This window comes from Phyllostomus hastatus, unplaced genomic scaffold (genome assembly GCF_019186645.2).
Source record: "Phyllostomus hastatus isolate PE091 unplaced genomic scaffold, TTU_PhHast_1.1 phas_contig_137, whole genome shotgun sequence".
Classification (NCBI taxonomy): Eukaryota; Metazoa; Chordata; class Mammalia; order Chiroptera; family Phyllostomidae; genus Phyllostomus; species Phyllostomus hastatus.
The window spans coordinates 10,526,060-10,540,598 of record NW_025333583.1 but is presented as its reverse complement, the minus strand read 5'-3'; the positions used below and the strand labels follow the sequence as shown (position 1 = coordinate 10,540,598).

General features: G+C 43.3%; 1 protein-coding gene across 1 annotated transcript in view; it reads left to right on the top strand.

Annotated features, from left to right (window-relative positions):
* The window catches only part of XRCC5 (X-ray repair cross complementing 5), a 95,283-nt gene that overhangs the window by 38,046 nt on the left and 42,698 nt on the right, over nt 1-14,539 (top strand). Inside the window, exons 14-15 of the mRNA XM_045853674.1 lie at nt 5,854-6,050; nt 13,533-13,626. Of these exons, the coding sequence (XP_045709630.1) occupies nt 5,854-6,050; nt 13,533-13,626 (291 nt within the window). The remainder of the gene's footprint in view (nt 1-5,853; nt 6,051-13,532; nt 13,627-14,539) is intronic.

Sequence of the window (14,539 nt, the reverse complement as noted above, 5' to 3'; positions counted from 1 at the left end):
AGAAAAATCACAAGCAGCTCTTCCAGGCAAACACTTCCCTACCTAGGAGTGGAGGGCCTGCTTCTGAGGGGCCTGAGTGATGGAGAGACCGCTCATTGCCTGTCCCTCTTGGTTCGCCTCTCAAAGCATCTTCAAGTAGCTCAGGCCCATGTTAGGGCCATTCGAGGTTTTTGAGGCATTTTCTGTACAAGAGAAAGTGCCTGTTGTTTTTGGGTTTTGTTTTTTTGATGTGTATAGTTCCTTTAAGTGGGAGGGGGGGATAATGTTTATTCTAAAATTAAAAATATGGGGCTTAACCTGTAAAGTCCTCACTCAGTTGCTTTAGTATTCTAAGTGTAGTCAAGTATAAATTACTTGTATAAAATTGTTTGGTACTTTTGACAAGTGGACTTCAAGATGGCTTTTGCCATTTGTAGGGTGGAGAGAGCAGACCAGTTGATGTGGAAAGCTTTCAAAAACAGGTCACTATGGTGTGGAAAAACAGAAATTTCTAATACTTGGCAGATTTATCTCAGGTGGTCTCTGTTTATCTTTGGTAAGTGTTCATTGGATTAATGAATAATCCATGAATAATCCATGGATATAATCCATGAATACAAGCATTGTTATCTTTCAGAGCTGTTAAGAACTGGCAACTTTGATTTTTACAATTTATGAATTTTGTTTTCTTTTGTGGGGGAGAATTTTTAATATGGCTTATCTGTATAAAGCAGTAACATTACTAGGGCATTTATAAATTGATTTCACTTTCTATAAGACATATTTATTGAGTACTAACAACATGCCATGTGCTAAAGTTAGTATAAACTCACTGCTTGAAAGGACCCCTCCAGAGAAGTGAGAGGAGAGATACAAAACCAAGAGTTGCGACCCTGCTGGGCACCAAACTGCTATGGGAATAAGAGGAAGCAGAGATTCTTGCAAGAGGGTGACTTCAGGAAGGTTTCACTGAGGTGAAAGGGGGGGAGGCATGATGTGACAAGGACATGTCAGGAAAGAGAAATGGCCCATGAGGAAGAGTGATGTATTTGGGGACCCACAAACAGTTCCATTGGGCCGGAGAATTGGCTCTGTGGGAAGGTGATGGAAAAGCGGCAGGGGAGATAAGCAGCACGTGGACTTGACTGTGTAGGCAGTGGGCCGTCACCGAAGGATTTTGTCAGTGGGTGAGTGACGTGATGTTTAGAAAGTCGGTCTGGTGGTGGCCTAGGAGGTGGACTGGAGACCAGTTGGGAAACCTGCAGTGGTCCGCAGGAAGGCTCAAATTAAATGAGTGACAGAAAGGGTGGAGAGGAGAAAATTTAGAAGGTAAGTGGTACTTAAGGAGTTAGATGGTGGTTAATAAGAAGTAAACAGGAATTGAAGATAACAGGATCCGAGCTTGGAAGAGTGGAAGGATGGTATCAGTCGCCATTAAGTGCAATCAGACAGCGATTGTCAACCGGTGTGCCACAGCAAGGTTTAAACCATGCAACACCCGACTGTGTAGTCAGGGGCACTGAGCTCTTTTCCCGTAGGTTGTCAAATAAAAAAATGGCAACAGCCAACACAACGATAGCCGTCTGATGTGAATGAATCAAAATTTTACGTGTTTTATTTGTCAGATCAAAAATATATTTTGTATGTGCTGTAGAATTTTACTAATTAGTTTGCGTGTGCCATGAGGTGAGAAAGGTTGAAAATCGCTGTGGTAAGTTAATTACAGAATGAACAGACAGAAAAGGTAATTTGTTTTGTTTTTGCAGGTGTTAAACTTGTGATATCTATTGTCTGCCCCGCAAGTGAGTAGACACTCAGTGGGAAGCTGGAAATTGGGGTGCAGAGCCTAGGAAAGCATTCAGGACCAAATAGATGTGAGTGTCCTCTTCATTTAGGCAGAAGAAGTGAGGTCACCTGGGAGAGTGTGTGACTAGAGAAGAAAACAAGCCCTGAAAGACAACAATGTGTTAATGAAGAGCTGTTAAAAAGTTCCAGCCTCCCCCTCCCCCACAAAAGGTCAGAGAAGTAGAGAGCACTAGGGGAAATGGGTGCCTTGGAGGCACAGGAAGAGATGTGTCCAGAAGGAAAGAATCATATCAAATGCTGTGCACATTGGTGAGTCCAGGGAAGCATGGCAAAGGGCCTGGGGGGGTTGTAGTTAAGTCTTTGATGACTTTGAAGGCCCAGCGTCAGCAGAGTCAGTGGGGAGGGAGCCAGGTTTCAGTGCTGGAGGAGAGAGCTGTACAGATGAAAGAGAAGAGAGGGAGAGGACCTAGTAAGCTGTGGGAGGATGTGGGACCTTGGAAGACTTTCTCTCCTTTTTAAATGAAGTATTTATAACCAGGGTAAATGAGCTGGGAGGAGGGGTCAGAAGGAGAGAGAGATTAATAATCAATTTTTTAGTGAGAGGTTAATTTAATTCTAATTTTGGAAAGAAATGCTGAAAGTACATCTTTTGTTTAAGTGTATAATTAAGACTGCCTTTAAATAATTAATACAGTGTTGCTAAAATCAACATATTGGTAACTTCTGAGCTAACCATGTAGTTGGCAGTTTTTTCTCTAGTCTTTTTCAAATTATAAAACTCACATCGAGGAATCACAGTTGCTTAAGACAGAAATAAGTAGATTGAGGACTGATCTAAGGTTTCTCAACTCCTAAAAAGTATCACTTTCTCATAACCTCATTTTTAGAAAATGAATTGGGATTTTTTGATTGAATGAATTTTGTAAGTATCCCACTTACCTTTATCTAAAATGTGACCTTTAAGAAAATGAGAGGTTGATGCTTTAGAACATTTCTTGTAGGTCCTTTATTACTGACTTACGGATAATGACACTATTTGAAAGAATTACCTAAATTTCATACTGAAAATGTGGGATGCTTTTCATCAGGGAGCCTGGGTAAGGTATTTGTCCACTGTTTCTTCTCATTCTTTTCCAAAAAATGTCAATTGAATATAAGGAATAGAACCTTGCAGAGTGTGAAAGGTAGGTAGTCTGCTGTGTTGGGTGTTTAATTACTGCTTACGTCTTCAAGGGCTTTCTGTGCTGTTGTGGGTACTTCAGTGCCCTGCGCGAGGGCACTGTGAATTAGGAACTGTGCACAAGGAGTGGGGGTGGACTCACAGGGTGTGGGATCATCTCTGATTTCCCCTTTTGCTTCCCACTAAACAAGCCTGTTAGTGATGCTAAAGGGAGCGGAGAAGGAAGACTTGCGGCTGCGTATTGAAACCAGGGAGCCGCACTCGAAATGTCCAGAGGAAATTGGTACTTAATTTCTACTTCAGGGTTTTCTGACTAGGACATCGACTCTTGGATGATATTTGCTATTTAAGCTGATGTATCTTTTATTTCTGAGAATGGAGACCTCTAGCTTACATTTCTGCAAGGTAGGAAAGCAGTTCATGGGGTGGTATAAATCATATGCCTGATGGCAGCAAATTGTGTTTTGAAATTGCAGGAGCTATTCAGCTCTCTGGGTTTTTTCAGAATTACTAACGTGCAAGTTGTTTAAAGGTGGAAATAAATAGTAGGAGCCTTGTTAACCATCCGAATCTTGGAATTGATACTCTAGCAATCAAAGGAGAACGTCAGTGAATTGATAGTTTAATTAATCTATTTTTCTTTCTTAATGGTATCCCATCCTTATGCTTACTTTTTTGTGCTCCTTTTAGAGCAGTTACTTTTCTGGGCAGATACCAGAAAAGGAAAGGCCAATGCCTAGGTCTAGTAAACTGAAATCAGTACAGATGATTGAATGGAAGAGGCTTACTGTCCAGATTTCCACTCGTGTGAGCAACAGAGAACCTTCCCTGGCCTAGATCTTGGCCCCGTTCTTGTTATTCCTTCAATCGATATCTGTTAGGTGTTTGTTATATGCCAGGCACTGTTACTGGGAATTTAGCAGCAAATAAGACAAACAAGATCTTTACTTTCAAGGAGGAAGGTTAGGTGATAAGTAAACTAAAAAATCGATAAGGTAATTTTAGTTACTGGTAAATTCTGTCAGAAATATAAAACAAGGTCGGTGACAGAGAGGGACTGAGTGGTAAGGTAGTATCGGGGAAAGCCTCTCTGAGGAGGTGGTAATTGAGTGAAGAAAAGAATGATGAAAGGAGGGCCTAGGGCCCCACCTGCAATGTAGGAACAAGGGTGTGTGTGTGGCAGTGGAAGACTCTAATGAAGGCTGCGGCTCAGCCAAGTGCATTGTTGCATGGTGTTCAGAAGTGACGATGCAGTCTGTTTGCAGGCTACAAAAGGGTGGTGAGAGAGGAAGAACTTGTCAGTGTTCCTCCAGGCCTGCTGAGGACATGCCAGAGAGGCATCCCTCTACAGTGTAAATAAAGCATCAGGCTTCTGGTTTATACATCAGTTGCTGTGCATTGGGTTGGTCTGAGTCAGCCCTCAGGCCTGAGTGACCCTGGGTTCTCAGAAGCCTGAAAGTGTGACCTACAAACATTTGACATCTCTTCATAAAGCAGGACTGCTGCCTTCAACCTCATTTACTACTGTGAGTATAAGACGTGGGTTTGGAGATCCTACCTGCCTTCCGTCTTATCTTTTAGATTCTCTTTGGCAAGGTGCTGAAGGCACTCTGTGTACTTTTGTGTGGGATCTCACTTACCCTCACATCCATCCTGTGGATTCACTGTGGCCTCAATTATCAGTGAGGGAGCTGGGATTCAGAGAGAATGAGAAGCCTTTTTGTCACACAGCAGATGAGTGGTAGAGCTGGGATTCCAATGCAGGCAGTTTGAAGCCACAGTCTGTGCTTTAGGCCACAGCACCTTAGGGATTTTTGCAGGAAGTTCCACTTCAGAGACCATAAGACAGATTTGCCCCAAGAATATTTTGGGAACTGAAAAATGAGTTCTGAACATTCTGAATTTTCTCATACATTGCCTGAATGTTACTGATAATAAATAGTAAAGGAGGAAACGAGGTTCCAGGTGTAGGGTACTTTAGGAGACAGACTGTCAAAAGGTGGCCTGAGGTTACCGGGTGGATTGGCAGTGGGTTGAGACCTAGAGGAAGACAGAGGCGGAGGGAGCTTCAAGCACACTACTGAACGGCTGGGATAGGCGTGGCATACGAGTGCGACAGGAGCAGCGCAATCTCGCGGGGTTGCTGTAAGGAGGAGGGAGGGTGGCAGGTGATGCAGAGGTGCGCAGGGGCTACGTTAGGTGCAGCTTCAGGACGGTAGGGAGCTTGCTTTAAGATGACTTGGCTGCAGCAGGGCAGTGGAAGTGGATGTAGGTAGACCAGTTAGAAAGTGGTTGTGACAGCCCACACGAGAGGTGGTGGGGCCTGGGCAGGAGTGGAGTAGTGGAGAATAGTCCAGACCCTGGGGAGGTTTGGGACAGACCAGCATTCTCATCTCGGCCACGGTTTTCTTCCTGGGACCCACCGAGCCCGCGCGGCTTCCCTTCAGCCACCCGTTTCATCTGCCACACATCGTTTTCTAAAGTTAAGCAAGGGAGAAAGCACAGTGTGTGAAGGGAGGTGAAAGGATTATAATAAAAAATTATAACCCCACATTGTCAGAGGTCTTTGGAATTCATGTGTTTTAGGGGACCTCATATATTCTCCAAGTAGCTCAAGTATCGGCCTCTTTTTATAAGATGAGGCTGTCTTCCAGGGGAGCTCGGGCTGACAGTGCTGCTAGGCTTGAGTCTGTTTTCCAGCTGGTTTTGGACACTGTCCACGTCCTGCTAACCCAGGTGGTGCTGGGCCCACTCTCTGTGTTCTCTTCTGTATGTGGTAGGAGTGGCACAGCCCCCGAACTACAGGTGGAGGATCCCTGGTCACAGTGCGGAGAAGCCGCATCTGATGTCTACATCTGCGTTTTAAAATCCTTACACTTTTTCCACAGTGTCTGCTGCACAGGGCCTTACACCCCCAGGAGCATCTGCCCCCAATTCAGCAGCATGTTCTGAATATGCTGGATCCCCCCACGGAGGTGACAGCTAAGTGTCAGATTCCTCTCTCTAAAGTAAAGGCCCTATTCCCTCTGACTGAAGTCGTCAAGAAGAAGAATCAACTGACTGCTCAGGACATTTTCCAAGACAAGTAAGTACTCGATGTGGTTGCATTTGACATCGGTGCTATTGTAGACTGGGGTTCTGGGACTAAGGGTTGCTGGTGGGCTTGTGGAATCACACTGGTGGAAGGAGAAACCTTTTTATATTTGACTCTTGCATTGAAAATACTGGTTTCTTGAAAATCTGTCCATTGTATGTCTATTTTATTCTTGCTGCTCACCTGGAATGTAGAGCTACCTTCTGCGCTGTTCACTTTCTGGTCAACATTAAATTTGGGGGCAATTATATAGAAAGGCTAAACAGTTTTTGACTATCTAAGACTAAATTTTACCATTTTTTAAAGTGGATTGCTAGGGATGAGAGGAGAGGGGAAAGGTCACAGGGTTTTTCAGTTGGGAGGTTAGGTGTCAGGGGAATGTCAATGAGATTTTGGGAGGCAAAGTGGGAGAGAGAAGGGAAGCCTGGTCCCGTGCAGGTGATGTGCTTGGCTCTGCCGCCAGTGAGGTGCTGTGCCTTCAGGATGGCAAAACGCTTGTATCGCTCTCAAATCAAGCTTTCAGTGGCTATTGTTGTTTTCCCGGCTCATCAGATTCTTTTCAGTGCCTGTATCAGTTTCCATTCAAAGCAAAACAAACCATAAGAAATTGTTTTTGATTATCCATAATCACTTGGGTGTGTAACATTGATTTTTACCAGATTTAGGTTGGTTATTGGTGACTTTTAACCCCAAATCAAAATGATGTATTCATTTCTTTAGGTTATATTCTGAGATGCAGGTTTAGACCACATTTTCTTTTTCCCTTTGATTCCTTCCCACAGTTGTATCTTTAGTAACAAAGTAAGGCTTATTATTTGTAAATACTCTGTGAGAAGAGAATTGTGTAATTTCTAAAAACCTTCACAGGGTTCTAGAAATTGTTAATTTAATGAGTTAGCTTCCAAGTTGAATAGAAAGCTTTATGCTTTCTGTGGCTTTTTAGAGGTTAATACCTCCAGCTTTGTTAGCATTGAAAAAGGGAAATATCATGGGATTAGTAGATCCCAGCATGCACATTCCTAACACATTCTGGAGAGTTTTTGTTTCTCTTTAGTCTGTCCTGCCTTCTTCTTCATAGGGGGGCTGTCCCTGAAACCCCAGTTCCCCTCTGCCGTCCTCATCTGCCTGTGTGCTGTGGATTCGTGTGTTAGAGCAGTTTGATGACGTGTCAAGTCCTTTTCTTTCCTCGGCAGCCTGGCTTCCTCTCACCCATCGTCTTGCTATTTTCTGTCTGTGTTTCAGAGCTCCAGTTCACGATCTGATTATCCCCTGCGGCTGTGGGAAAGAAAGGGGTAATTTCTCCTCCTCCTGTTGATTAAAATGTAAATTAGCTGGTTAAAAACAACAGAAAAGCTATTGTTCTGTGATTTGATCCTGCTCTGATTCCATCTGCAGCTCGGATCCTACCCCTGACTCTTTCTGGAAGAGCTTCAGTGTGCTGGCTTCTGGTCCTTTGATCCCCGCAAGCCCAGTCAGACCCAGAGAGCCAAGTTGTCTGCCTGGGGCCTGAGAATTATCTCACTCACACAGACTACTCACACTCCCATTCTCTACCCTTTCTTTAGAAACCTGAGTTTTTAAGAACTGCAGAAATGATGCATGCAACAAATGTATATTGAGTACTTGATGTATTTAAGAAGAGAGATTCAGTCCCTTCTACAAGGTTCTTAAAATCCCCTTTGTGGTGAGGCACCAAATCAGCTTTAGAGGTGGTCTCCCTAAAGAGGGGGAAGAAAAAACCCTGCGAACAGCTAGTAATCTTTTTGTGTATATTCAGCATCCCTGTATCCTGCGTGTTTCCAGTGTAGGGGTGAGGGACAAAGATTGGGAGCAAGCAAATGTCTGTTCAGTAAGAGTCAGAGGCCGAGACAAAGAGCCCTGAGCTGGGAGTCACTAGTTTTCATCCCAGCTTTGACTCTTTTTCTGATTTTGCTTGAATAATTTTACCTTTATGAGAGTTTCTTCATCTAAAAACAACTTAATTTCAAGCAATATTGTAACAATGAAATCAAAGATATTAAAGCACTTTGAACTATTTGGAGGGAAGGCAATAATCAAAACCCAAAGGAATAATAGTATTATAATTAATAAAAACATTGAACATTTGAGAAGATTGATTTCTGCTGAATGAACCTGTTGGAACCCTAGTGTTAAAAGTGATATGTTCATTTCAAGAGGGTAAGAGTACCATCTAGCATGGTAGTTCAAAAATGTGCTACATATTACCCTTATCATATAAAAACATTGCTTCCCTAATTGTTATTTGAAATGAAAATATCTCTTGGACAGGGAACTTGCATGAGAATTAGGACGTCTGAGGTCTAATCCTACTTGTGTAACTCACATGTGAACTTGATTTCTTTTTGTCTCTGTGCAGACAGTCTAAAATTAAAATGTTCTACTTCTTCAAGTCCCCTTAGACTCCCCGTCACTTCCTTTCAGCAGCCAGCCTCACCTGGCCACTGTTAAAACGTCAGACTTCAGAGTCAGACAGCGTGAGCGGGTCCCCTTGCTCCGAGGCGCCACCTTAGACGCACAAGTTGCTTATCCTTGATAAGCCTCAGTTTTCTCACAAGTAAACAGAGATGATAGGGGTATCTGTTTCAGAATGTCGTTGTGAGGGTTAGTCCAGCAGTATATGCTAGCCACTGTTGTATCTCTAGAAGCAGCACAGTACCTAACACATAGTGTTCATACAGTGCATGTGCGGGCACGATTTACAAAATCCTGGTCGTGTCGCCAGCACGTCTGTGATGACTACGGCAGTGATGATGATACTTTAATAGAGAAAATAGAGGCCAGTCAGTGGGAACTCTTCCGTTTTAGAGGCCCTTCTTATGTAAAAATGTTATCTGTGTTCTACCTTTCTTTCTTCCTCTCCTGTCTCAGCAGAAGAGAGTGTGTCATCCTGTCCCAAGTTACTCCTTTCACCTATGTCCGGAGATGCCGTCTTCTCTCTCCTCTGGTACCTTATAGTCCAGTACTGAGTTCCTCCCTTTTTCTGTGTTTTCAGCTTCTCTCTCTGTAGCAGCTCCTTTCCCTCCACACATCAACATATCATTGCTTTCCTCTACACCAAAATAAAGCAATCCTCTCACTTCCTCCCTCTGTCACTACCTGTCATCATAAGCCAGGTTAATTGGAAGGCTAGCCAACGTTGCCTCTTTACCCAGCACTCACTGTCCCGGGCTCTGTCCCCACTGCTTCCCAGACCGGTCTTCCAAAAGGCACCGCCTGCTTAAATTTACTTCCTCTTGCCAACCCTTTTCTTTCTTGATCTCTTTGGAGCACTTGACATTGTCCATTATTCTTTGCCTCTTGAAACTCACCTATCTTCCTTAGCTTCAGCTTCTCCAGATTTTTCTGCCTAAACCTTTGACAGCTCCACTTAGACCCCTCTGGGGCTGCTTTTCTTTCCCTACCAACCTGGAGCGTTGATGTTCTGTAGGACTCTTCTCAGACACAGCTGCATTTACTGGATGCAGGTGTGTGCTGAGTGCTTTGCTTTACACGTATTACTTTTTTGGATCCTTTTGGCCATCCCGTGAAGTAAGTTCTTTTATTAACCTCATCTCCAAGCTGAGGACACTGAAGCTCAGAGAAGATAAGAAACTTGCCCAGGATCACAGCTGGTTGCACGTTGGAGTGAGCCGTCTGACACAGAGCTTGCACTCTCAGCCATTGTGCCCCGTTGCCTTAGCAGCGTGGTCTAAGGCTTTTGACTATTTCACATGAAGTCTTCAAAAACTACTAAGTATCTGTCCATCCTGACATATTTTTATCCTACCCACTGGATAGTGTGTCTGTCATCACTTCAAGTTCAGTATGTGCAGAAATGACTTCGTTGTCGTCTTCCTCCTCCCACGCTCCTTTTAAACCCCTCTCTCTCCGTGCTACTATTCTCCATCTCAGTGAATGACACCTAATTTCCAGGGAGTCACCACTTTTCTGGTTTCCATAATCTAGTTGGTTTACCAAGATGTATTAGATTTATCTCAAATACACTCCTTTCACTTCAGCTTAGTATAATGGCTAATAGCACTGATTTTGGAACCAGATTCATTTGGATGGAATGCAAGCATCTCCCTGTAGTGGCGTTTAAAGCCCGCAGGGCGCTCTGTGTCATGTCATCCTCACAAACAGCTGCCTTTAGGAGGCTGTGCGGCAGGGTGGTTAGTAAGAGCTCAGGATTAGCTCTGGGCCCCTTACTAACCAACCGTGCTTTAGACAAGGTCAGGCCCTTTTGAACCTGGGTTTGCTCATTTGTAAAAGAACAATAATAACTAACTCATAGGGTTGTTGTGACGTTTAACTGAGATGTTCTAAATATTCTTAGCATAGTGACTAGCACATGGTAAGCATTTAAAAAAGGCTACCTTTTATCATCCTCACCCACTGCCATCACTTTTATCTAGACCCCAGGTTAGCTTGCTTTCCCAGGTAAGTCCTTGGTGGTTCCCTCATTCCAGTCTCACCCCTTCCAGTCCGCTCTGCATTCTGGGGCAGAGTGGTTTTTTCAGAGACCGATCTGATCACATCACTCCCTTGCTCACGTTCCTTAATGTAATAATTCTTAATCTTTCTCTCTCTCTCTTTGTCTCTGTCTGTCTGTGTGAGATGGATCCTTTTAATATCCTGATTAAAGAAAAAATAAAACCATGAACACTCTCCCCAGGAAAATACCCTAGCATACTGACTTTTGCATACATTTTCAGGGGGTCACACGTTCCTCAACGCCATCCTTGGACCCCTGATTAAAAAACCTTTAATGGCTTTCCATTACCTTCAGCTTAAGCCCAGACTCTGGTACACAAATGAGAAAACTCAGGGCAGAAAGAAAAGAAGTGCTTATCCATAATCCAGCTACTTAGAGAACCAGCTTCTTTCCTCACAGTTTCTATGTCTGTAATTTAGATATTTTCCATCTTTATCTCTCTACCCAGCATGCACCTCATGCCCCAAATACAGCTAGCTACCTGCTATCCTCTCACAGGGCTATGCTGCTGGCCTCAGTGTTTTGTTGACTGCTTGTTTATATATTTATCTTTTTTATTTCGCTGGACTTCTTAAAGGTGTTGATTGCGCCTTAATTTTTGTGTATTTAGAGTCTAGAGTCCAGCTTAGTGGCTGACACATAGTATGAGGTAAATGTTTGGCTAAATAAGTGAATTACAAAATTGATACATATTTGTGAAAGAAAAGGAGAATGAACAACAAATCACCTATGGCCCTGATGTCCACGTGTCGCAGCTCTTAGCACTTGTGTGTCCGCTGTGATCTCACCTGGATCATTTCCAGGGCCCAGCTCCTTCACAGGTCATTTGGGGATGAGTCATTGCCCTTTCCCGCTTCACACGGACAGTACGAGTTTAATACATGTAGAATTCCTAATAATGCTGTTAAATGATTTAATCTGGAGAATATGAATCATATTCAATTTTCACTACTTTCTGCTTAGTCCTGGGCCTGTCTTTACCTGCCCAGTTCTAGAGAATTGGCATATATATCTTCTCATCCTTCTTTCCCTAGAATCTTGTCTTGGGAGGTTTAAGAAATTCCCTATGTCATTCAACCTGTATTCTCACAGAACTTAGTATAGTGCTTTGCATGTTCAATGATTCTTAATACCACAATATAAGTTAATTTGTATTTTTGGAAGAGAATGGGTAAATGGTGTGTACTCATGATACTTTTTATCATAGTGTTTTCCTGAGGGGCAAACTGAAGATCAGAGATTATAGTAACTTACTAGACTGTAAACTCTAGATAAACTAAAATTAATACAAAATCATTATTTTTTTTAAAGATTTTTTCTTTATTTACTTTTTTAGGGAGGGGGAAGGGAGGGAAAAAGAGAAGGAGAGAAACATCAATGCGCCAGAGATATATTGATCAGTTGCCCTTCACGCGCCCACAACTAGGGACCCGGCCCACAACCCAGGCATGTGCCCCGACTGGGAATCGAACCAACAACCTTTTGGTTTGCAGGCCGGTGCTCAGTCCACTGAGCCACACCATCATGGCCAAAATTAGTATGTTTAAGGAGGTGTAAGGTTCCAGAGCTAGGGAGTCACAAAACTGAGACTAGAACCCAGCTCTTGGTCTCCAAAGCATCATCAGTACCATGTTATGTATTTCATGGGAACAGCTGGCAAAATGTAACTGAAATGGCTGCGTGGTTTTTTTAATGGACTCAAATTCTGATAGAATTTCCTGCTTCCTTGGGTTTATACATTTTTCCTTTATTTTTGCCACCAAGACTTTGTATGCTTGTTTTTTATTCTATTTGAAGGAAAGCGCTCAGGATGACTCAGTCTTTTGATGTTTCCTTGTCCCCATCCTTCCGTCTTCTGCTTTGCTTCTCAAAGGGAAAAAGGCAGGTGGTGAATGGGAAAGATGTCAAGTAATAAAACTTTTAATTCATGTTTTTGTAAGGCTCTGTGATTACTTTAGTCCTTCATCTAGCTGCAAGAGGAGATTCATTATTGAAATATCATTGAATAAGCCAGCTTATGCCTTATTATTCTTTGCTTTATTTTTAGAATAACCTCTTCTTCATGCCTCATTGTCTGAAGGTTGGGCTTTTGAACAAAAACACATCACATTTAGAAATACTAGATCTGAGTAATTTCCCTTCTCACGCAGCCATTTCTTGACAGCTGCTTTTGCCCCAGATTGATTATTTGTCTGGGAGAAAAATCTTCATCTCTCTGTGTTCAGTAGCTTAAGGGAGATTGTGGGCAGAGCCTTTGGATTTGATTTTCTTCTCCTTTAGCAAATAACTTGACCTTCTCATGACTTCAAGACAGGCTATTAAAGCCAGAATGTGACTGGAAGCAAGATGTCTGATACACTTCCTTGGAGGCATCCTTCCCCGTGCCACACAGATGCCGCTGGACTCAGTTAGCGTGTTGCCCCAAACAGAATTAGGTTTGTAACAGAACAAATGAGAAGTTTCCTATTGAAAGTGGTTTTTTATACTTTGACTTCTCTGAGAGCAAGCTCTTGCATATTTAATCAAGGATTGCCTAGTGAGTGTTGAAGCTGTAAGTGGAAGCTTCAAATGTCTTACATACATGATGGAGAAGACGGGTTATTAGGCACAGCAGTCTTCTGTGTACACGGAAAGCTAACGGCTGTCAACTCTGAGGCAGAAACCAGCAAGTAACATCCGAGGGGTAACAGGTTTCTTACTGACATGTTCCATTTCCATGACCCATGCTGGCAGTGTCACCCTTGGAGGGGGCTCTGTGAGGCCACTGCCACTGTGACCTCTGTGCTGCTGGAAAGCAGCCGGGCCACTGCCGTCCGGCCAGCAGAAGCTCTAAGGCTGGACAAGGCGGGTAGGCTCCTGTAAAGCAGCTCTTTATTTTTGCCACTTGAAAAATCTACACTTTTCACATCGGTAGTTCTGGGTTTTGTATTGTTTGGTCTCTGTTACGGAGGAGAAAAAGGCCATTATTTCTTTTCCAGCCATGAAGAGGGATCCAACCCTAAAAAGCTCAAGACTGAGGAAGGGGGAGGCCACTTTAGTCTCTCCAGCCTGGCCGAAGTCAGCGTCACCAAGGTAAGCGGGACTTGTCCAGCGAGCTCTGCGGCTGCAGGAAGGTCGTGGCTGGGGGAGACGGCATTGACGTTTGTTAGTCCTCTGAAGATAGAAGCCATGCAGCAGCGTACTTCTCCCTTTAAGTAATTACTGCCAGTCAGTCACCTGTGGACTTACCTTTATGGTACATGGTACATGGAGCACTGCACAATGCCCAGAATGTGCAGCACTCCAGTGGTAGTACTTTGTGTAGAGATTTATTTCTCAGCTTCATTTTGTAGCTTTCTGTTTAGTCAAAGTGATAGGATAAGTAGGGTTGATGGTTTGAGTCTTAATCTCCAAGTACATAAAATTTGAGTGTAACTCTCCTTTCTAACATACAGCTACAACACAGGTTTCACGAGTTTAGGGTTTCCCCAAACCAGGTATCCCTTCGCACTTGAGATCTTCTTTACTTAATGGGGAGGCTTTTGGAACTTAAACATATCGCCTTGTTTTAAGTGGCATCATTTTGAATCAATGGATCTTAAAAATTGTCCCTTACTAGCCAAACACACTAGGAAGGACTGTTAGCACTAGGGCATGCCTTTTCCCGACCTCAAAAAGAAATGTGCTCAGAAAAACTGAAAGTCTGAAAAATGATCTGGGTTTTATTTCAGTGTTTACAGTGAAGGAAAAAACATTATGACCTTATTTGTTCTGAGAGCTTTTCTGACTGCTGTACTGAGCAGACTAGAAAACTTTAGTACGTTTTGTGCCAAAGTTTACCATCCATAATACAGCCCCGTCCTCTTCTCCCCTGTGAGCTGAATGGTACTTAGGCCCTGCTTAGGCTGGGGCTGGAAGAGGAAAGACACCAGTATGGTCAGAAATGCCATATAGCGTGGCAGAGGTTTTCATCTCTGCAACTTGCACTGTAGTGAACCCTGAAACA